Below are 24,314 nucleotides of genomic sequence, written 5' to 3'. Positions count from 1 at the left end.
GAGGGGGGCACACAGGAAAAGCCATAGCTCACTGCTAAAGAAAAACCTTGGTATGAACAAGATCCAGGTTTAAGATCCATGACATTTCTGGGCAGAAAGACTTTGGAAAAATCCTAGGCATCATCCTGGAGAGAAACTGCCAGAGTTGACAGCACTGGACTATGCAGATAAATGGACTTCATTTAAGGCAGATTCATATTTTTAAGGTAACTACTTATGATAAAACTATAAGGCTTAATTTTCCTCCTCAACCCTCAATTATTTTCCATCATGCAAGACAGGCTAAGGTTGCTTCCCTAAGATGGTTCTGACAATAGACCTCTTTTTAAAATAAACGTCGCTGGTTGCCCCAAACTTGAAAGTGAAACTAGTTTTTGTCTGCACTAGAGAATAAGGCAGCTGCTTTGCAGCATGAAAAACGGAGATGCTATTTCCATGGTACATGGAGTTAAGAGCTATGCTATCTAGAGAACTTGTTTGCATACTGCACACTGCAAATATAAACCTGTTTAGCCACCTCCACCCACTTCCCCAAACCTGGGTACTGAAATCTCTGAGGCAGCTAAAGTTTCTGCAGTCATGTATGTGACCTACAGCCATGACCATATGGAACAAATTATTTTATTTATTAGATTTACATACCACCCTTCATCAAAAGATCTCAGGGTGGTTCACAAGATAACAAAGGGTGGAATTCAAAGTTGTGATATGGCCAGCATTAACATCTGTGCAAGCATCTCAGCTTGTCCAATGGAAACAATCTCCCTCCCCTGAGAGTTTTACCAACCAACCAACCAACCAACCAACCCCCCCCCCATATATTTTTTGGGGGAGGGGGAAGGGGAGCAAGGGACGAGTTAAGAAAGTCATGTGCAAGCGCAAGTGATTGTGGAGGTCTTCCACTTACAGGGCTTGTTAAACGACTCCTTCCCAACGATATTATCTAACAAGATATAGCAGATGAAACTGACAATTAGAAAATTAATGTACCTAGTACTACTTTGAAAGCAACTCTGCCCCTAAAGTCAGGTTATTCCATGTTAACAGGTGGTTCCATAACCTTAGATTCTTCTTGCTCACTTACTATTCTCTTCACATTATTGTTTTAACAATGTGCGATGTTTCATTTGTCAATCTTTTATAGAGAGCAGAGTCCTGCTTCCCGCAGACTCTTCTCCATCGTTTTTACTTAGAAGTTCCTTCCTTCCTTCCAACAGCCCTGAACGTATATAATCTAGTCCAGGGGTTGTCAACCTGGTCCCTACCGCCCACTAGTGGGTGTTTTAGGATTCTAGGTGGGCGGTAGGGGGTTCTACGGTACAGACTGAATCCTCCTTCCATCGAGCACTGGTGGGCAGTAAGGAAATTTTACCATCAAGGAAGATGCATTAGTGGGTGGTTGGTATAAAAACGTTGACTATCCCTGATCTAGTCTTTCTGATTTATAGGCTTTAAACATGTTCACATATTATCTATGCTGGGAACTATTCATAGGCTTTGGAGGTGAGGTGGGGAGTTGTCCTTTGCCTGGTAGGTTGTTGTTTTTATACCTCCAAGATAATCTTGTACTTCCGTTTTTCAGATAAAATGTTAATGATAGTTCTAAACATTCTGAAAATGAATTCAGTTAAGAGAGACCCCTTAAATAACGGTTGCAAACAAAGCTGACAGACAAGCTCCTTCTAAAACTTGGTAATGCTAAGATGCTGCAGGAAACCTTGACGGCTGCAAGAACTACACTTAAGGTGCTGAAATGTGCAAAGTGCAGGTACAAAACTGATAACACCTGAAGATGACACGGCTGCTATGTAAGACTTTAAATACCGTATTTTTTGCACCATAACACTCACTTTTTTCCTCCTAAAAAGTAAGGGGAAATGTCTGTCCGTGTTATGGAGGGAATGCCTACGGGTGGCATGCCTACCGATTTTCTTCCTCTAAAAACTACGTGCGTGTTATGGTCAGGTGCGTGTTATAGAGCGAAAAATACGGTAAATAGAGCTTAGGAAGAGTCAGTTCCTAGATGTAATAAGCTTCCCTAGTGCTACTGTGATTCATAAGCTAGTGCAAATAAATTACTCTAAGCTTACCTGGAGCTAGGCCAGCGTTTGCAGGACCTCCCATGGAAGGATGAGAGAACAAGGCTTGAGAGAAGGCAGATATATTTGACTGTGACATATTACTGAGTCGGGAGGTTGATCCTCCTTTAGGAATAAACTCGCTTGCCGCGGGATTTGGTGTCTGTTTAAAAAAAAATTTAAAACAGAGTATGTGTTAAGTGTGAAAATAGATTTGTTTACTGAATAAATTAGTGGGTTTAAAGTTAAGAACGCAAACATTTTTAGTAGGTTATTAAAAACTAACAGACATAGGCCAGGATCCAAAGAACTACAACTACCGGTAATTCCAAAAGTTGAACGGGTTTTTTAGAACTGTTGCCCCCCCTCCCCCGACAATTTTCAGCATACTGCATTGCAAACCTTTCAAAACCTAATAGAGTTTGTAATAAGACATGGCTTTCTGTGGCCCAAAGAAAAGAGTTGTACATTCTATGAGCTAGGTATAGCTCCCTTGACTGGAGATATGCATTCCTTGAATCCTGGTCATAGGAAACCTACTTGAAATTCTGTTTCCATACAACTTCCTTCATAATCTACAAGTTTGCATTACACACTGCTCAGCTAAATTTTGAGGCAAGGAAACTGGGAATACTATGAGTTTATAAGTGGAATTAGAAGTATCAATTATGCTAATAATGGCCAGCTCTTAGAGCAATCAATTATGCTTAAGAGAACTAGATTGTAAGCAGCTCTCAGGAAAGCTTCCTATTTTAAGTTACAAAAACTACTTTATTGGCGAAGTCATTTTAATCTCTGTTCCACATTTCCATTATTTTTAAAGATGTTCATTTCCCTTTAATTCTAAGGATTTTTCTACATTAGATACTTTTAAACAAGCTGAAGTTGTGTTTGGGAAATTTTAATTCAAAACCTGATGCTGTCAGAAAGCTAACTGGAACAAATTACAATTTCTCAGTAGAACAATTCTTGCAAGGTTGTTGAGAAGTTAAACACTGTTCTGGGCAACTTGGACCAAAGGCAGAATACAAATTAACAAGCAAACTAAATGTAGAGCATTATCACAACAGTGGGGAACCTTAAGCCCCCTAAGTGTACCTGCCAGGCCTCCCAATTTGGCCCACATCCACCTGTCCATCACCTGACATCATATTCAAAAAACACCAAATTACAACCAGAAAGGAAGAATCCAGAGCACATTTAGATGGTGCTCCTGATTCTTCCTTTGCTTCTGCAGCTTCAATTCAAGGCATGGCTACAAAAGAAGAAAGGAAGTATCAGAAATGCATTTAGAACACACCTCTGATTCTTCCTTTGAAGTTGAATTACCTGAAGACACCAGGTGACTGACTGACAGGTAGGCAGCCCTACCCATCTGTCAAAGTAGCCCACAAAGAGTGGGGGAATTCTGGATCCAGCCCACTGGCCAGAACCAATTCCCCTCTCCTATATTAGCATATAGCAAATAAGTGGCAAATTCTTCACTTACATTTTTGACTTTGCCCTCATGTTTTTGGAGTTGAGAGATAAACTCTGCATTGATATTAATTAGTGCTATCATCCAATTAAAGACATCTTGGTTGATCATACACCTATTAAATCAATTCAGTATTCAGAACATGTAGATGCTGCCTTTCTGTTAAATATGACAAAGGTCTGCTTACACAAGAGAAAAACCACAATAAATCCATCACAACAGGACAAACTTGTTTAAGCCACCGGGAGAAACAGTTCCCTTAAGGCATGTAAATATAAAATCTGCATATATTTTAATGGTCATAAAGTAATTCTGAAGAAATCACACGATTTTTAAATGATGCGTACACATTTCATAGCAAGCATCATTTCAGAACAGGCACTTCCTCCTGTGAAAGCAGAAAGCGGCAGTGCCTCTTCTATCCAGTGCCTGGAATTAGTAAAGCAAAAGAAAGAATCACATGACAGATGCAGGCCAATAAACAGAAGTTCTAGGTTTAGGTGGTTCACTTGAGCAAAGAGACCTGTTCTGGATGGGCTGCACTTCCCCTAAAGGACTATGTTCCTGGTCTGTGTGTACTCCTGGGTTCAGCTTTGTCTGTGGTAAAGAGTGTCTTCAGTCAGTGCCTAAGATGGCCTGGACAGAGTTAACCTGCTGCCTGATAAATTTAGGGTATCCTTTGACCCTATCAACCAACTAAGCACCACACTTCCAACATTAAACTGTCAAAAAAGTTCGATGGGCCACTGGTTGTTCTACTGGCTATGTAAAAGATACAATACTACCAGATGTCAGAGAAATGATAATAGATCTATTAATCACAGTATGGTTAGTCATTAGTTAGCTAACAAAAGCTTAGCATAATTAGAGTCAGAGAGGGGAAACAGTAAAATGACCAAGATATAGCTAAATTGAGCATTTTTATTCATTAGCAGAATAATAAAGTTTAAAATTCACTTCACCCCTACTTGTGCTTGAGTGTATTTTAAATCTGGTGATTGTGCTCATGGATCTGTCTTACCCAATGTACTTATGTCATTTAGTATTTACTCTTTCCATTCGTGTTAAATGAGCGCTATCACAATTTTTCTTTTTGCTTTTTTTATATATGGTTTTTAGATTGGTGTGATAATTCTTCAATAAAGGGGGAGAGATAACCCTGCTGGAATACCAGATAGTCTGCCAAAGATATACATGAAAGTGGTGGGAGGAAATTCAAAGTGGTTGTATTACAGCTAATGTTAAGGTCACCCTTCACATCCAAGGCAATTTTCCGAAGGAGAAAAAAGAGTTCTAGGTAGGAGACTTGGCTTCTAAGACAAAAGCAGTATTCATAAACAAGGGTTTTGCTCATAAACAAGATTTCATTTTAGTTTGATCTGGTTAATTAATTAGTGAATATCTTCTCTGGTTTTTTTATAAATTAAAAAATCGGCAAGTTGGCTGTTGATTCAATCAAGAACAAATATTTTGTTCACTATCTCTTTGATTCAAATGAATGCATAGGTCCCCATTTTACATCTTTATACCATTAATAAAATCTCAAGTACAGGATATAAATAGGACAGTTAACACAAGCATTTAAAGTCCAAATTGCCAATTTTATTTTTACTTATTTAGCAGAATATATATGCAGTGGAAGACAGGAGTGCCTGGCGTGCTCTGGTCCATGGGGTCGCGAAGAGTCGGACACAACTAAACAACTAAACAACAACATATGCAGCTTAATGAAAAATATAAAGCTAAGTTGTTCACATAGTATAAAAATGCTGATTAGCCAACTGTCTTCACACATGTTAAAAATTACACTACTCCCATTTCCTTTTTCCACATTGAATCATAAAATTGCAGAGTTGGAAGGGACCCTGAGGGAATCTCAACAAATACCTGAATATATTCTACATAAATCAATGTATGCACCTATCACAGCAATAAACATTCTCCCTCTTCCTTAAAACAGACATGTACACATTTTCTTCAAAGCAGACAGACATTGTTTCTCCCCTTTCTGCCAGAACTCAGGCACAAAACCTTTCCCCACAACGTAGGTTTTCTCAAACAAGCACTATGATCCTCAGGCTCTGCTTCTATTGTCAGGTCTATTACTAGCATCTTCCTCCCACAACACACAGCCTTAAGGCAAGCATCTTCTGTATCTTCTTAAGGTACAACATTCTCATCCTCACTGAAGATGGGCTGCAGCTGGACCAGGGAAGAGGGAGAGATACCAAATAAACAGATAACATGTTGTAGCTGGTTGCAAGTGGTTACACAGAAATGATGTGTAAGAGTCTTTTACTGTCTACAGACCTTGGGTTCTTCATTCATGGTCTAGAAGAATAAATTCAAATAGCTTTTCTAGAATTGCCTTTCCTTTTTAAGGAAGCAACAAAAGGGGAAAACTCAAAGCTGTAACTGTTCAGGAACAAACTAGTACATTCACAAATTCCAACTAAGGGCCACAACATACTTCTTTAGATGGAAGAGTAAACAATTTAGCAAACAAGGGCCAAATCTGTCATCATGTACACATCTGAATGCTTAATTGAAATGAGACTCTAAAATACAGGAAAAAACTGAAATATCCTGGAAGTGTTTTTCTGAATTTCTCTCTTTTTTTTTTAAGAATAATTTTTTATTAACCGACCAATCACATCAAATCAAACCAAATTACATAAATTCCAAATTACACAGCCGAATTTTAATTTTTTGTTGGGGGTACCCATATTTCAAGTTCCGAAGGGATCCAATCAACTTCTTGCTTCTTACTGCTGTTTTAATGTCCACAAATCTAACCTTATGATGTTCACAGTACTATCCAGTCCTTTCTTATTATTTTTCCACATCTCTTGTTGTTATTTTCATATATTTTTCCTTTCTCTTTGTGACCTCTGATAGTCTCCGCAAGCTGGTTAGAACAGTTTGTAATCCTGCATGGATATTTTTTTTTTTATCCAGTAGCCATATCCAGACGTTTTCCATATAACATCACTTCCATACATCAAAACAGTCTTAGCGTCATTAATCTTCACCAATCTGCCTCCTTTCTCAAAACCTCTGAGGAGATTCACTAGGAATGCAGTCTGAAAACAAATCCGTTCTTCCTCCTGGCTATAAATCCTTTGGCAAGATGGCGACTCCGAATTAATTGCTGCGCCATTCCCAAAAGCTCTTATTGCTTCTCGGTCTCCATAAAGCATACTTTTGGTTAAAGTTTATCTCCACACAGACCTTAATCATCCTGCTTGGGTCAGTTCAACCGTTGGTTCTAATGAGGAGGGGTTCTTGTAAATCACATAGAAGGAAAGTAAAAAAGGTTCCCCTCCCCATTCAGCCCCGTTGTCAACATACCCCGCCTTTGGTGTATCTTCATCGTAAAATATTCCTGTTTCTCCAGCCCGTCGTCTTCTTTCGCAGAGGTCACTTAAATTAGCAGACTTCACTCCCCTTCTTCACTTGAAATATGTGCATTTGCTTCTTTTGTAATTAATTATTCCAAATTGCTGCAACTAGTGCGTGATCAGAGACAGCATCCAGGAGAGCCAAGGTCCACACGGGGGCATTCTGCCTAGGGCCCTCACCCCCTTCTTTCGAATTAGGGGGTGATTTATGGGCACAGCAGGCAAGGGCAGTGTTCCCCATTTCCTTGGGGCAACAAGGGAGGCTGCCTACTCCCATAACAGCCTCTTAATTACCCCGTGTGGGTCGGAGAGATGGTATTGTCGGCCATCTTCCAATGCGCCCCCTAGTGGCCCCCCGTTTTTCTGAATTTCTCAAGATTCAGCAAAGAATGTTACGGTGCCTTGAAGGTCAAGAGACTGTGGCATCATAACAGACTAACACAACTACACTTCTGGAATCTGCTTGGTCCTTTTTAACTTTAGTACATGTTAAAAGGTAAAGGTAAAGGTACCCCTGCCCGTATGGGCCAGTCTTGACAGACTCTGGGGTTGTGCGCCCATCTCACTTAAGAGGCCAGGGGCCAGCGCTGTCCGGAGACACTTCCGGGTCACGTGGCCAGCGTGACATCGCTGCTCTGGCGAGCCAGAGCCGCACACGGAAACGCCGTTTACCTTCCCGCTGGTAAGCGGTCCCTATTTATCTACATGTTAGGTTTATACTAACAAATTATTTAAATTTACAGAGCAGCAAGAAACCATGTGTCTTATTACAAACTCTGCTTGATCAAAACCTAGTTAATGGCACATGCATGACCTTTTTTAACTGACCTTATGAAACACCAAGTCATGGTCCTTTCTAGAATAGTTTATATTGAGAAGAGATCAACATGGATAGTTAAAAAACTCAAAACACAACGGTCACAATGTGACCCCATTATGCCTCAGATCATGACTTTTATGTCTCGTTTACAGAATAAGGCCAAAATGTATTATAACAGACATCATAAACATCAGCTTTGCCACCTCACTAAGATTCTCAGAATCCCAGTATAAGGCTAATTCCAGTATCAGAATCCTCGGGAGGGTTACAGACTGGCCACAAATCAACCACCTCTACAATATAGTGAAATTAGTTAGAAGTACGACAATTAAAAGAGCTCAGTAGCATGAGATAGTGGGCTGGATTCTCATCCACTGGCTGCAGATCTTGCAATTCACACAATGTACACACACCCTTTCCTGGCTCATTTGTGCTGCAGATAAAGAGAATGGAGGTGAACATGAGGGAGAGGACGGGCAAGTTAGGCCACCTACTGTAGTCTAAATGGCTGTAAGAGCCATATCAGCTTGAGATTCTCCTAAGTCAAATCATTCTTGCCTTGGGGGGACTTTTATCCCCACTTCTGTACTGAAACAGCACTGCTGCTATGCTGATGCTGAAGCCTGGTCCTTTGGCAATGGCTCTGGGTTCTAACAATGAGACCCTACATCTTTGTTTTACAAGCTGCAATGGAAACATGTTAAGGGACCAACATGTATAAAACAGAGATTTGCAGAATGTACAGGCCAAATCTACAATTACTGCAGATGTTGCTGCAAGTGGTGTATTATACCACAACGCAGCGATTTAATGCTGCAAATTCCATTAAATCATACATGATGTGCAAGAACTGAAGTACAACATCCATACAAACAAGGCAAACGTGCTTAGTTTATGTACATCAATCTGGTTCTTTTCAATATTCATAAACCTAGCAACTAAAAACAGTTGTGACATTCTCTCAGGCAAACTTACTCTTTTAGAGGGGCGCGGGGAGCGCACAACGTTGAGCTCTTCGGTGGAATAGAGAAGTAAAATTTCCATGATTTCCATAAAAGCAGCAGATAATGTGGTGTACATATAATAAAATAACCAAGGATGCAATCTGTGTGTGTATATAGGTGTGTGTGTGTGTGTGTGTGCACACGCACTGAGAAACACAGGTTACTAGACGGGGGGGGGGGGGGAGGACAATACAAACTTGAAGAGGCCACATTTTTCTACAAAACCTTTCAGTTCGGCAACCTACTTAGCGTGTACCCTTTGCACATGCATTGTGACTTCTCTATATAATGTACAATATGGAATGCTGTAAACCATTCTTCCTTCTTGGATACTTAAGTTCAACTACTGACAAACACCGCCACCACAACAGCAACACTAAGTTAATCAGCTTGAGTTCATTCTCTCTCTCTCTTTGTATGACTTTTCCGATGTGAAACCAAAGACACACTTAACTTCAAATCACAGTTTAACTGAAATCAGGTCATTCTAACCCTAAGATCAGCCAAAGCAAACACTGAGTAAGTCAAGTCCTAAAGGGGAAAACATCCTCTGTAACGCCTCTGACTTGTGCAACAATATAGCCTACAAGCTACATTAACTACCTGGCACTACACAAGAAAACTATTAGTATGATTTACACAAAGAACAGTAAAAATGCTATTGTTCCCATATACAGCAGAAGCAAACAAGAGTTGTAAGAAAGTGGGGGGTAATTCACTGGGTGACCATTCTTCCCAGTCTCATGCTAATTCTGTGAACTACTCTTGTCTCAGTCTGTTTTTATCTTAGAGGTTGAGTGTGCCTCTCTATTCCACTGGAACAAGTACCCATCTAGAGCCTCAACACAACATATAGCAATAATGCCCTTTGAAAGTCCCTAGGGTGCTAATCACAGGGCTACTCACAGTAGCGTCAAAGATAACCAAAGGCAATTTAAGTCACTAGATGCTGAGTGAGTTTTCTTCTGTGGGCTAGATAACATAGTTTTGCACTACGATTGCTCTCTGAAACATCTGCGGTTCTCCAGATGTTGATGGACTCTCAACTTTTCACAGCCCCAGCCAGCACAGCCTATGTTTAGCGATAACAGGAGCTGCAGTCTAGCAACATCTGGAGGGTCTAAATACTGTTCAAATTATTTCAGCTATTTCAAAGAAAATAAGTTTCAACTTCTAATGTCTTTTCTTAAAATAGATTACTCTTGCCACCCAAACTAGATGATACAGAACATTAGTTGAGAAGTGTGTAGTTTATTAGATAGTCACTTTTGTTGTCATTTGTACATTTGACCTGTGAAGATTTCGGCCAAATTTCTGCCCATCATATGTATCTAACTTCAGCATTTTTGAAAAAATAAAAATAGTAGCCAAAATTAATTAAAGTGACTAGAAAAAAGTAATTTTACCTGTAAATTGTTTTCTGTGACTCTGTTCCACCAAACCATATTGATGGGTACTCCTGTTTTACACCTGTCAGCCAAGCAGCCAATAGTGTTCTTTGATTTTCTTGCCTTTGATCCCACCGGAACTATTCTCTCCTCCAGCATCCCCAGTCGATACTTCCTTGGCTATGGAAAAGAAGGAAAAAAACCAGGGCACTCCCAACATCCCTTAGTCTGAAACTCAAACTAGAACTAGATGAGAACATATATTTGGTTTGATTGGTGGAATAGGAAACAATTTGCAAGTAAAATTTCTGACTCTGGTCATCTGACTTGCCGTGGCTTGGAAAAGGAAGTTGAGAGGAGTCAACAAGCCAAAATAGTTTGGAGTGGATTCCAGTTGGTGCCCTTGCACTTAACTGAGGAACTTTTGATCCTGCAGACAGATACCCCTACTAATGTAAAAGAAAGGGAGGCATTCCCCCCCCCCCGCAGCACCCATAAAACATCAGTGCCAGAGAGATGGGGGAAACACTCCAGAACAGGGTAGCATGGGGAGCAGTAGGAAGACAATATCACTTTCCCTCCACTTCCCAATTGGGGACACCAGTTAGATTCCACCTTGACTCGCAGTGCAATCCTGTGCATATTTACTCAGAAATACCGTAAGTCCCACGGAATTTAATAGGACTCACTCCCAGGAAAATCCAATAGGATTGCAGAACAAGCTGGCTTGTACAGTTTGGTCCTAATATTTCTGACATTTCATTAGAAAAGTCACATCTATATCACTTCAAATAAACTAAGACTTGTTTGAAATATGTAGTGCTAGGTCAAACCAAAAGTTTTGCCTACTACATACCTCCAACCAGGATACTAAATTCTTACACCTGAATTTATGAACAGATTCCAGAGGACTGAAAGGACTGGGTTTGGAAATAATGGGTTGTAAATGAACAAATATAGGCAGAGTAAGCCCACTGAAATCAGTAGATTTGACTAACTTAAGCCCAGTAAATTCAGTGGGTCTACACTGAGTAAGATTTCATTAAATACAATCCAACTGTTCAAAAGAGAAACCTTGGAAGTTCTGGCATAAATGTCTCAAAAGGAGATAGACAATTTTTCCTTGAAAGGTTGTCCATGTCAAGTTAACATATTTAGTCGCAAAGAGTTGGTCACAAAGAAAGGCATATAATCTCTTATTACAACTGTTTTTACTGGTACACACAGGTGATAATGAAATACTTTTAATTTTAAGCTTTGAAGGTGTACATTCAAATCCCAGACGTGTTTATAAAATTAAGGTATCATCTTGCCTATCAAAGTAAATATGAAGTAATAAAAGTAATTCCAAGAACAGTGATTACTCAACAATTCAGAAACACACACACACAATACGCTCTCAAAGGTTTACTATGAAATGCAACTATCCTTATTTACAAGCTGTATCCTTGCTGTCGTGAAGAAAGCCCTGCTGAGTTTTCAGACAGTATAAAATTATGAACTCTGAGCTGTATATAATAAGCAAGCACTTACTTAATGACCCATAAACTCATGTCACTAGAGAAGCTTCCTGCTCATCAAAATAAGTATTCAGTAAGCTACAGCAGAAGTCAGACATTGGGTTAAAGCTGGCCCTAAGGTGCAGTGCCTACTACTAAATGCAGCAATAAAGTTTTCTAGCAGATAACTTTTAAAACATTGAAGCTGAACAGCTGGTTTACTGTCCATTGCTCAGTTAAGTGGCTCATCAAGAAAATTAGCTGGATATAGATGTACTGCTTGCTCCTCCAGTATATATTCCATTCCATTCAAAATACCCATGGAAAATTCTTGTCTCACAATTATTCTAAACCAGGGGTGTCTTCCCCACACGCTCCAATGAAGTTGGAGAACAACTACCCATACAAAATACTTGCAATGTAGTTATCCTAGGATGGACTCATGATAAAATTACTTCTCATTATTTTTTTACAGGAACAGATTGGAAGCAGACCTTAGCTTACGCTCCTCATTGAAGACATATTAATTCCAAAACAGAGATCTCATGGATGCTTGAATCCAATATCTACTTGTTTAGTTCACCTCTCCCCACACAGAGAATCAAAGAATTGTAGAGTTGGAAAGGATGCCAAAGGTCATCTAGTCCAACGCCCTGTAATGCAGCAAACTCAATTAAAGCATCCATGGTAGATGGCCATCCAATCTCTGCATGAACAACCCATTGTAAAATCTCAGAAGTGTGCTGCACAAAGTTCAGTATCAACAAAGATAATTAAAGAACCATCAAGAGGTAAGAACATTACCCAGAGCAAAAAGATATGAGATTGTTTTCTGAATATTTAAGTAAGGTCAGAAGACAACATCCACAGGAATATTAAACTAATAATGAAATTTCATCCAACCTGTTCTAAATGGGGTTCTTTCCAGAACACTGAAATCACCATTGCTTATATGACAAGCGTGTGCATATGAAGCATGTCGACTGAAACAGTTCATTTTCAAAAAACAGAAGATAAGATTTTTAAATATATATACACACACTTTCGTGCAAATAAAACAGGTGAATGCCAAAAGAAATCGTATCTACATTTGTCAAACTAAACTTAAAGAACATGACTAAGTTGGACAAGAAACCATGCCTTTACCAATACCTAATGTATGTGTCCAACTAGTTTTATGCAGATCTTGATAAGAGTGTAGATTACCAGCTATGCAAGCACTTAAGCAGCAATTCAGATCTCCTGAAGATTTTTTTCCATAAAGCCAACTCTGTTCAAAGCAAGGACTCAATTATATATGTCTCTTCCAAGGCTCAATCAATTTTTAGTAAGTAGTGGCTGGAGAAGAACTGCCTAACTCTTTCCCTTCTACTTATTTTTCAGCTCAAAATCACTCACAGCATCCAGAGCTGCATAATCGTCCAAAAAGGGAAACACACCCTGGAGGGCAATTTTGATCTGAAAAACAGGAAAATGAATGAATGTGGTAGCTCATTCCTCCCCCTTGCAATATCTGGATGCATTTATTATTCAACCAGGAATAGCCTAACCTGATTAAATGTATATTTGGCAAGATTGAGACTGGGAACTGAGTGTCCAGTTGCATGGATCTTTTCACATGATGGTCACTTGTTTCTTGGTTTTGTCCCAACAGTGACTAATGGTTTTAGAAACAGATAAAATGAGAAACTGGATTTGCCTTGCGTCTGGCAATTTCAGCGTAGTCCATATTTATTCAGTAACAAGTATGTATCAATGAAAGATGGGGAAATTTTCAACTAGCAATAATTATGCCTTGGATTAACCTCATTGGCTATGATTAAGCTGGAAGCCCAAAAACTGTAGAAAAACCAATACTCAGCTTAAAACTGGATAAAGTGATAACATGGCCCAATTTAGCAACCTTCGTAGTTAATGACTAAACAACCAACAACAGAACTGGATAAGTAGTGCTAATATTGCGACCTTGTTCTCACAAGAAATAGGGGTAAAATGTGCCTGGTCTTGCCACTTCAGACTGCATGTGAGGGGTTGACATGATTGAACACATTTCCAGAAACAGTCCTACATGCATGCCAAGGGGGGGATAGAACTCTAACATGCTTGTATTACCTATATTCTGGGGTACAATTGGCATATACACAACTGAAAAGAGGAAGCAGTAAAACACCAACGTGAAAAAGGGGAAACATGCTGATCAACTCTTGATTAGTTACTAATCCATGCTATGGTGTTATGCTGCTCAGCATTTGGCAATATGAGGCATTGGAGTGGGGGCGATTCACTCAAGAGTTGCAAAACCTGGAACGGTTTTAGCTATCACTGTCTTATGTCTTATACAGCTATGGCCCCAATGGTTGAGAATAATTGAAAATGTGAAGATAAATATTAGAAGTCAGAGAAAAGAATTAAATTCTGGTAGATTTTTAAGTATAGAGTTAAATTTTAACTCTTAGGCTATGAGACATAGTTCATTTTAAGTGATGGAACAATAGATTAAAGTTGCCTCTCTCAACATTCTTTAAAAGACCACATTTTTAAAATGTTGAGATACAAATTGCAAAGTCAAAAATGCAAATTCAATTTCACAACACATCCTTAGTGACCAGTATTTCCTCCATCTGCAACGTAACTGAAGACATAACAGGTTGAACAACCAAAATCCTGGCTTTTGATATGCTGCACCTGGAAAACTCAATGAAGCTATAATGCATACCAGTCATTAGCAATAATTAAAAGGATGGGAATGGCTACAATATAACGTGCTTTTTTCTTGTGTGTGTATCCCGCATGTCACACACTTAAGCACAATTTGTAGCTACTTTTGTACCAAAACTGAGCATTCTTACCACTAATTTGGCTGTACATGAGCGAGACAGAAGGGACTAGTAGACAAATAGCACAATCCTGTGACCCAATCCCTCAATTATGAGTAAAGGCGCACAGGCAACTGAAGCCATTAACTAAGAAACTTGAATGCCATCCTTCCACAAAAACTTTGGCTGCTGTGAAACTGCAGACCAGAAAGACAACTTAAAGTAACTTCAATTTTCCTTCTGCTTGAAACTTGTACACGCTAGTCTCAAATTACAAAGATAACCAAAAAAGCAGAATGTTACTGCAGTGATGTTTTAAATCTCAAATAACCCTTTTAAAATAAAAATGTCTTTTTGCCTCTTTTATAGCACCAAGACCCACCACTACTCCTACTATAAAGAATGCAAATTCCATCACTGTAGGCTTTATTTGCCCAGCTTTTAGGACACAAGAGATTCAAGCAAAATCGTCCATCCAAAATGTTTCCACAAGGAAAGAAGACGGTTTTTACAGAAAAGCTCCTCAGATCTTAAAAAAAATTCAGGCCTTCCGAACCACAACAGTGCACCCTAATTGCACAGAACAGCAAATTTCTCCTACAAAATTAAAACAAGAGTGTAACAGAACAAAAAACTGCAATGCACTTAACACTTGAGTCTGCCATATGCACCACAGAGGGGCTTAACAATCAAAACTTCCTATATTCTACTGGCTTAAATGTAAGTGCACAACATTAACAGGCAGCTAATTACAGCACCAGATTTAGGGTGGTACGTGCAGCTCTCCTACACAGGAAAGCCGAGCCAGGAGGACGCAAAACTATGACGTACTGCACTTTAGAGGATGTGCAGAACGGAAACCAAGATGTGGGAGGGCGCCAAATTATGTCCTCATTTATGGTGCCATATTACCAAAGTCCACCCCTGCTAATTATCCCCATTGTTTCAGTGGCAGCAGATCTTAGTATAACATTCTGACAGTTAACTGTTCATAAATCCGTGTTATTTAAATCGCTGACAACCTATCGCCCTAATCTTGAAATGTATTACCCAGAAGCTATTTTGTGAATGAAGTAAATGGTGCAATGCTTGTGTGGGAGTATATTGTTCAGGGTCCCCAAACTGGCCTTGTACATTCAGTGGCAATTATCCAACCACCTCCTTGAGTGTGTGAGGCTGTTGATGGGCTTGCAATAAGGCCAGGAGTCAAAACCTCATTTGTATGAGTCAGCACCCCTACCTAGGGATGTACACACAGTCATCATGACTTGCACATCACAGTGACTTTTATTTGAGCAATTGCAATTATTCAAGCACATGTGTATTTCTCTCTTAAAAGGATTTATTTATGCAAACTATGCCTTCACATACTTTTAGATGGGATGAAAACCCTGTTAGTGGTCTTGTGTGTTCTCTGAAGTTATAATAAAGCAATCACCACCTGCACAGACACACTTGCATTTTCCCTCCATATGTCTTTGCTAAAAATCAAACTTGTTTTTGCAATGCTTCAAAAACCTGCAAAATTATATATACACAGATAGGACAGTGGGGCATTAAAACAAACTACTGCCTCATCCCAAAGAACAAGAAGCCCAAAAGTCACTTCGGTTTGTGACAGCAGTCAAATTATTTGTTATTCTCTATTCAGTCAATAAAAATCTTCTGCTAATTGTACTGTTAAACTTTGGTTCCCTTGAGAATGAACCATATTTTTTTTTACTGTACTTTAATATATTACAGCCGAAAAGAGTAAGGGAAAAGGTGCTTGGGGACCAATCAGTTTTTGCCAATGTCCCAGACTTTGTCAAACCTTGCCTAGGGAAGACAAAACTGTCTTAACTCTTTTTTTTTTTTTTTTGTAATGTGAAGTCTTGAGATCAGAAGTTTCAATATCAGCAAAGAACAGCATTCATTTAATGAAGTGGCACATAAAAGATTGTTACTTGGGAAAGCAATAAAGAGGACATGGCATAATATTAAATTGTAAATGTTGGTTTCTTATTGCAATTTTCACAAGCAAAGAAAAGCTAACTAATCTTGAAAATTTTACAACAGAAACCCCCAGAAGTTCAATAAAGGGAAAGTGACTGCTTTGATAAGTTGGTGGGCATTTAATGATCACAATTTTAAAATTCTCTGCAGGGAGTAAAGTAAAAACTACTCAGTCTATGGTTTACAGATTTTTCATGGCTCTATGTAATGTGACTACTGCAGGAAGTTTTCTCCTTAAATAGCGGATTTATCAAGAGTTGTTTGGAATAAAAGTTGATAGACGCCTATTTGAAGATGTTGTCTTTACCACAACTTGCAATAGAACCAGGGCTTTTATTCAGCTGGAACTCAGTTCCGGCACCTCTCAGGTGAGTGCCATTGCCATTATAAGAGAACAAGGGAGGCATTCATGGTGAGTTCCGACACCTCTTTTTCTCAAAAAACTGCACTGAATAGAACATTGTAGAAAGGCATTGCTTGTATTGTGAGGGGCAGAGGATCAAGTTAGAGTGCACTGATCTAGACAATTACAAGCAATTGTGTAAATGAACTTAAATGCATGCCCAGAAATGTGCATTATATATGGCCATATATATAATTGATGCTACTGTGTAAGCTATCAGTTGCTGTATGTAATAAAGCAAGTGGCTCTTTTGTTATCTAGAAACTCTGGCAATACCTACTTTTCTCCTTTGAGATAAGCTGAGGGCAGCAAAGTCGTTGAACAAGGATGAACCAGGTGAAGTAAGAGAATCTGGAAAAAAAGGTTACAAAACACATACAGATATAAAATAATAATATATTTTAAATATAATATAATAACATTGTTAGTGTTTGAAATCTGCAAAGTAGAGCCAGAAAATAATTTGGCATGTGCCTAAGGAACTGTGCATGTTCAGTGGAATTAACTTTCCCCCTCTGTTAACAATCACTATGCCCTGTAAAACTGTGGTGCTTATAAATTTCTTTGGACTTTGGAATACAAGGGCTAGTTTAGTAGATTACTTGTATAGAGGCTATGTTTTATCAATATCAGCATTTAAGTCCTATTGAAATCAGAAGTTAACTTAGCATTGACATATGTTAATTAATTCACAGTTGTGTGTGCTTTAAGTCGAAGTTTCTCAACTACTAGATAATTCTGCATGATGTCCTCTGCAATCTTAAACTCTCAAAATTAATGTACACATCCCTTAAAATCTTCCTTGTTTACTTATAAGTAGCTCCCATAGGGAAAAGAAGCACAACTGAAGGTTCCTAGCACTGATGGTAGGAATTGTTAGAAAAGTAAATTCATACAGCTACTTGATGGCATATGTTTCCCATGGACAGGCGCTTAAAGGATTACAGACAGAACTGGCTACACCTATAACATAAACACTTGCGTAGGTGATCATTAAATGTCATTAAAATACAAACAGATTATATGGGATGCCCATGACTCTACGACAGTCTGCCTCCTAAATTGTTTTAATGAAATGCCCAGGGGGAAAGGAAGATTTGATTGATTGATTGATTGATTGATTGACTGATTGATTCATCCAAAGATCACAGGGTGGTTCACAACATAAAAATACAAAATGATAACACAAAATACATAATAAAACAGAAACAAACTAATAAACCCCCTCCCACAAAAACATTTAAAAGACCATAGAATGCTAATCAGCCAAAGCACTGGTTGCAGAGAATATATGTAATATATGAAATGTAGGCACCAGGTGAGCCTCCCAGGGGAGAGCATTCCACAAATGGTGAGACACCACAGAAAAGGCTCACTCTCGTGCTGCCATCCTCCATACAGCACACAGCTGGGCCTAAACCCCAACTGAGATGAATCCAGAAAAGATGGTCACAAGAACCAAAATAGCTTTCCATTTTCAACCAAAGTGGATGACTGTTTAGGAAACATGTCTTGCTTGTTAGCAGATTGTTTTACTATGTGGCTCTAAAATGTAATTTATGAAGGTAGGGCCTATGCTCTTAACTACAGCAATTTCTCTGTGCATGCCCAAGCCCTTAGGTTTATCTCAAGTAACTCTTTGAATACTGGCCAAAGATTGCTCCCAAGAATTTTGTTCAAATATTTAATCTGCCTTTTTTTAATATCACATGTTGCAGAGTAACATATGGAAAGCAAGCAAAACAAAATGGTGATTATAAGCATTATCATAATTAAAACTGAGCTCACTTGTTGAAAGAAGCAGGATACAAACACTTTAAATAAAATCAAAATAAGAATCTAAAGATATTGCAACCACATTAAAGATAGAAAGCTTTGCCCCCATAAAAATAGCTTAACATAAATATTGCTAAATATTAACATAAACATATTGTTAAATATTAATTTTTTTTTGTTAAGAAAGTCAACTTCTTACCGTGGCCTGCATAGGGCTTGGCACTGTCATTAAGAAGGCTAGGGGAACTGCTGCTATTTGTCATCCTCTGCAGAAAAAGAAAAAGAAAAATTGCATGGTGAATACAACAATAGGGATCATGTGCAGTTTTAGCCCATACACTGAAAATGGATGAATAAATATATGGTTAAATATAATGCTAATCAAAGTGTTAGCTTTCTGTGACTCCACAAATTGGTGTGTCCAAATAAAAAGCTATAGGAAGCATTTAGTTACTAGTTAAAACAATTAATATAAAGTCATACCAAGTAAACACTGATTTTCATTTAGCCAAGAACATTGTGTAAACATCGAGTTGGATCCAGGGTTTTCATTCCACAGATGTGACTCTAAACTAAGAGAAGCTCGTGCTGGAGGAGGGGAAAGTTTTGCTAATTCTTGCTTCCGATTCTGGAGGATCCCCTAATTTACTGAAGAGGTTTTTCAGGGGTCACAGGGAGGAGGAGGAATAAGTGAAAATTGCCTAAACAAATCCCATGTATCAGTAGACAGATATGTATCCTAGACTTCCCTGAATCCATTACAAGTACAGGCAACAATTGATATACAGTGGTACCCCGGGTTACAGACGCTTCAGGTTACAGACGCTTCAGGATACAGACTCCGCTAACCCAGAAATAGTACCTCAGGTTAAGAACTTTACCTCAGGATGAGAACAGAAATCGCATAGTGGTGGTGCAGCAGCAATGGGAGGCCCCATTAGCTAAAGTGGTACCTCAGGTTAAGAACAGTTTTAGGTTAAGAATGGACCTCCGGAACAAATTAAGTTCTTAACCCGAGGTACCACTGTACAGGTGTTCAATATGTGCGCAACCTCACATGCAAGCATCACAGTAACCTGGAAGTGGCTGGAAAAGGGGGTGAAGTGGAGGTGGGGGCGGAAGAGGCCAAGCAGGCTTATGTGGGCTATACCGTTGTGCGTGATGAATCGGAACGCATCCCCCGCACAAATCAGGGGTTGCTTGTACCCAGATAAAAAGAAAACAGGTTCAACAGAAGGCCAAGTGAGACTCCTGAAATTGTGTTGGGGGTATGTGTTACTTTCTATTGAGCCAAGGGCTCCCTTATCAAAACAGAGTTGAAAAATGGGGCCTAGAATCCTAATGAAAGTAGATCTGGACTTTAAGAGAGTTAGAACTATTTGGGACTATCAGAGTAAAAGACAAGAGTGTTCACCACTAGTCAGCATATACTGTAAAAAAAAATCTGCATCAAAAAACTAAACCACAAACCCTTTTCTTAACTTCCATACAGACACCGCTCACTTCCATGTTGATCCTTCTGAATTTGTATCATTCAGGATGCAACACACTGTTGCTATGGATCCAAATAGGTCATAATGGCCTATTTAGATTTCAGGCTAAAGACAATAAAACCTCAAAAAATGCCTATCATTCAGAAGCTACAGGCAAAATATAAGATCCAACATTTAAGGGGTCTTATTTTCTCTAAAACAACTTTCTACACATATAGCTCTCATTAAGTTTAACAGTTTTATCCAATCAACACAGTGCCAGAAAAGTACCAATTAACAATTTCTCAAATCATTGGTCCTTGAACAGAGCTATGTTTATTCTGCAATTCTATGTTGATACAGCAATGCTGCTCTTTTTAAGAAAAAGCAAGTTATTGTTTCTTTGGCTCAAAAAGGCTTGGACATATGTAGAAAATGACTGGTATAATCCACAGGTGAAGAGCTGAATCAGAGTTCCAGTGGTCAATGGCACTTCAATATACATGTGTTTCCCCCTCCGCATTTACCTAAAAATATTCAAAATAACCAGCATGTGAAAATTAGTTAATTCACAGAGTTTATAGATTACAATATAGATTATCCTTGCAGACAGTGTGAATAAAGGAAGACCCAAACGATTCTTCCTCAACTTTGGAAGGCTTGCTGTAACATTTAAGACAGCCAAGGAGCTAGTTGGATTGTTAGATGACAAAACAGAAGCTAAGGGAGAACAGGGTGATTGCAGAGAAGCTTATATCTTTGCATCAGCCTTCACTGCTGAAAATGCTTGACTGAAACCCATGCCTGAATGTATCTTTTCAGGGCTAACATCTGAAGAATGGAATCAAACAGAGGTGAAGTTCTACAGCTAACTGACAAATACTAAATGCATCACCGGACAGCTTTCACAAAGCATAAGGATATCAACAGTTACTAGCCAATGACTAGGTTCGATCGCCACAGTTGGAGGCATAATGTCAGTTGCTGAGAATCACAAGTGTGGAGAGCGTTGTTCTCCTCAGGTCCAGCTTTCAGACTTTCCACAGTCATCCACTTGGCCCCTGTGATAACAGGACGCTGGACTAGATGGGCTGCTGGGCCTGATCCAGCTCACTCTTCTAATGTTCATACACCCTACTGCTCAAGGACTCATCTGTGTGAACATTGCTGATATCCTAACAAAAGTTCACAATGAGGCAGGAAAATCAACCTTCTTACTGGAAAACTGGGAAATGGCCATCATAAAGCAGCTAAAAAAACTGAGACAGGAGAAGTCAAAACATTTCAGGACAGTTAGCTTAGATTCTAGGTAAATTGATAGAAAGCATTAAAGTAGAATTATTTCTCATAGAGAAGAACCCTTGTGAAAAAGAATCAGGGTGGTTTCAGCAAATAGATGTTTTACCAACTACTTTTCTTGCAGAGGTTTACACACACATTCCAAAATATCAAACATTTTTTTGACATCTGCCCTGGTACCTTAGGGTACAGGGTGAGTAATTATGATGATGACGATGTTACAACTACTACTACTGCACGATACTTCCTTATCCTGCCCACCCCCCCCACTTGCATGCAGACTCAGGGTCTGAAAGTGCCTTCTTATGCAATAGGGCCAGGCTGCTATTCCATAACATCAGATTATTATTTGAAATGCAGACACTATCAGCAGTCATTAGGTGACCATAGAAAAAGGCATGTTATGGAACAGGTCACATTAGAGACATGAGATATGTCATGTGAAAATGAGATATGTCATATGAAAGAGCAAATTATTCCAAGGATGCAAATCTTTCTGGGATTCACTCTTTGGTAGAGGAAAAAGTCATAATTTCTCCTATTCAGTATTATTAAGCAGCCAAATCTAAATAAAATTATTGCAAAGACTACTTAAAATTAAGACTTCTAAAATGCTTAAATCTTGGGAGTACAGTAGACACTTGTAAAAACGTCAACTGACTTTGGGATGCACTATCCAGAAGTCTCAACGTGGCGTACAGTATGTCTCGTTTTAGACTTTACAAAGCCAAAAAAACTTGCAAAACCCACACAAAACCAACCCTCCCAGTATCTTTCAATTTCACACCTCGATTCCACACCCAAGCACATCCTACCTGCAGACTCTTTCATAGCACACCCAATATTTTGCTTCTCCGGAAACAGTGGCCTCTCCCCTGCGTTCTTAGCCTTGTATCCCTTAGTCCAAGAGGTGACTTCTTACTTTGCCACTCATTCTCAGAAACAGTAAGGTCTCACCTGGGAGCATTGCCTGCCACATAAATAGGACCCACTCTCACTATGGGTCATGGCTCTGCTGCTGTCTTTCTTCCCCTACCCACCATCCTGTAACCTATGACAGAAAACTCACACCAGTCCCTTTCCAGCTACAAAATAGTATTACTTATCAATTAAGTGGCCTTACACTCCCAAATAAGTCACCAAATGGTCAGTGTTATTATGGGCACATAAATCCAATATAAAACCTGCATTCCAACTGAGATCATCTAAAATTACTGCTACACACTACAGATTGCTTATGCCAATTCAACTAACGAAATTACTGACATTAGTACTGAATTGACAATCACCTACTTTATATTATCTTTCTATTCAAACACAGTAAGCTGTGATATCAGATTTCTAGCCCTCGCTGTATTTAACCATACAGGGCAAACAATCTAGGTAGAGAGTGAACAAAATTCTGAAAATTCAGTCAGCACAGAAACATGAAATTAAGAACAAAATTACACAAAACACAAAACATTTGCCCTGATGCAACCTTAATGCAAAGCAGATCCACCAAGTAGCAACAAGCAAGAAAGCATGAAGTAATTAGCCAATCAGCATAAATTTGTCTCAGAAATCAGACCAATGGTGAATCTGCAACCTCGCTGATGTTACTGGGTAGATCTATGAACCAACGTCAGAGCTAGTGACATAGTACACCCTAGAGACTTTATCACAGGTCTGTTAAAAAGCTGCGAGTCTCTGCTGCTAAAGGACAAATCTGTCTGAATAACAAGGCAAAAAGCTATCTGGATAAACCAAAGACATATTGGGAAACTTTGTGTCAGCAACTTAACAACCTACATTTCTCCTTATATTAGCAGAGGGAATCAGTGATGTGATGGGAGGAAGAAACATGGCTTTAGTTAAATGGATGATCCAAGACGATTTAGCCTAGCCTCAGGATGTAGTGTGGTATCAGTTTTGTAACATCAAACTCCAAAAATGGTTCCAGTTACAGATAGGTAGCCGTGTTGGTCTGCCATAGTCAAAATAAAATAAAAAAAATCCTTCCAGTAGCACCTTAAAGACCAACTAAGTTAGTACTTGGTATGAGCTTTCGTGTGCATGCATCTGAAGAAGTGTGCATGCACACGAAAGCTCATACCAAGTACTAACTTAGTTGGTCTTTAAGGTGCTACTGGAAGGAATTTTTTTATTTTATTTTCCAAAAATGGTGTTTTTACTTGATGCAGGATATCCTTCTGTGTACTTTTTATGAACTGACTCCCTATTCTAAATCCTCAATGCAACTGTATTTACCTCTCCTTTCAGAGGATTTCATGACCTCTTCTTTAGGGTACGTTTGCACTGGCAGTCATAACTTTTCATTTCATTTTCATCTGTCACTGTCCTTTAACAAGTCTTTCCACATTTCCTGTACACATGTGCACCCTGTCCCTGGAACTGAAGGCCTTTGCGAGGTGTGTTTGTTTTTTGACAAATTTTCTGGGATAAACACTGGAAATGCACAACTGCACAAGTGCACCTTCAAACCCACATGATCTTATTTGCGTGGATGGAAAACTAATGCTATTCTAGGCTGCATCAACAGAAGTATAATGTCCAAGTCAAGGGAAGTAATAGTACCAATCTATTCTGCCTTGATTAGACCACACCTGGAATACTGTGTCCAATTCTGGGCACCTCAGTTTAAGAAGAATATTGACAAGCAGGAAAGGGTGAAGAGGAGGGCAATCAAGATGATTAAGGGTCTGGAAACCAAGCCTTATATGAAGAATGTTTGAGGGAGCTGGGTATGTTTAGCCTGGAAAAGAGGAGACTGAGAGGAGATATGATAGCTATCTTCAAATATAAAGGACTGTCACATGGAGGATGGAGAAAGCTTCTTTTCTCCTGCTCTGGAGGGTAGGATCTGAACCAATGGATTCAAGTTAC

At 39.1% G+C, this 24,314-nt stretch overlaps 1 protein-coding gene and 1 long non-coding RNA gene across 4 annotated transcripts in view; both read right to left on the bottom strand.

Annotated features, from left to right (window-relative positions):
- The window catches only part of PAN3 (poly(A) specific ribonuclease subunit PAN3), a 59,418-nt gene that overhangs the window by 23,105 nt on the left and 11,999 nt on the right, over positions 1-24,314 (bottom strand). The window contains exons 1-5 of one of the 3 annotated variants that reach the window (XM_079973550.1): positions 20,128-20,188; positions 18,857-18,923; positions 17,162-17,232; positions 10,187-10,348; positions 2,091-2,241 (exon numbers count right to left, since the gene is read on the bottom strand). In XM_079973550.1, the coding sequence (XP_079829676.1) occupies positions 2,091-2,241; positions 10,187-10,348; positions 17,162-17,232; positions 18,857-18,923; positions 20,128-20,166 (490 nt within the window). In that variant the 5' untranslated portion in view covers positions 20,167-20,188. Of the gene's footprint in view, positions 1-2,090; positions 2,242-10,186; positions 10,349-17,161; positions 17,233-18,856; positions 18,924-20,127; positions 20,189-24,314 lie in introns of those variants that run through there. The other 2 variants (XM_079973548.1, XM_079973549.1) reach the window with 2 other exon arrangements.
- Positions 5,136-7,328, bottom strand: LOC307215238. The gene is made up of 2 exons (XR_013838416.1): positions 5,866-7,328; positions 5,136-5,757 (listed from the first exon to the last, which is right to left on the bottom strand). It is a non-coding gene; the product is annotated as an uncharacterized lncRNA (long non-coding RNA).

The sequence above is a fragment of the Podarcis cretensis genome (assembly GCF_951804945.1).
Source record: "Podarcis cretensis genome assembly, chromosome: 4".
Taxonomy (NCBI): Eukaryota; Metazoa; Chordata; class Lepidosauria; order Squamata; family Lacertidae; genus Podarcis; species Podarcis cretensis.
Note: the sequence above shows the minus strand (reverse complement) of the source record. Positions and strands in the feature narration are given on the sequence as shown.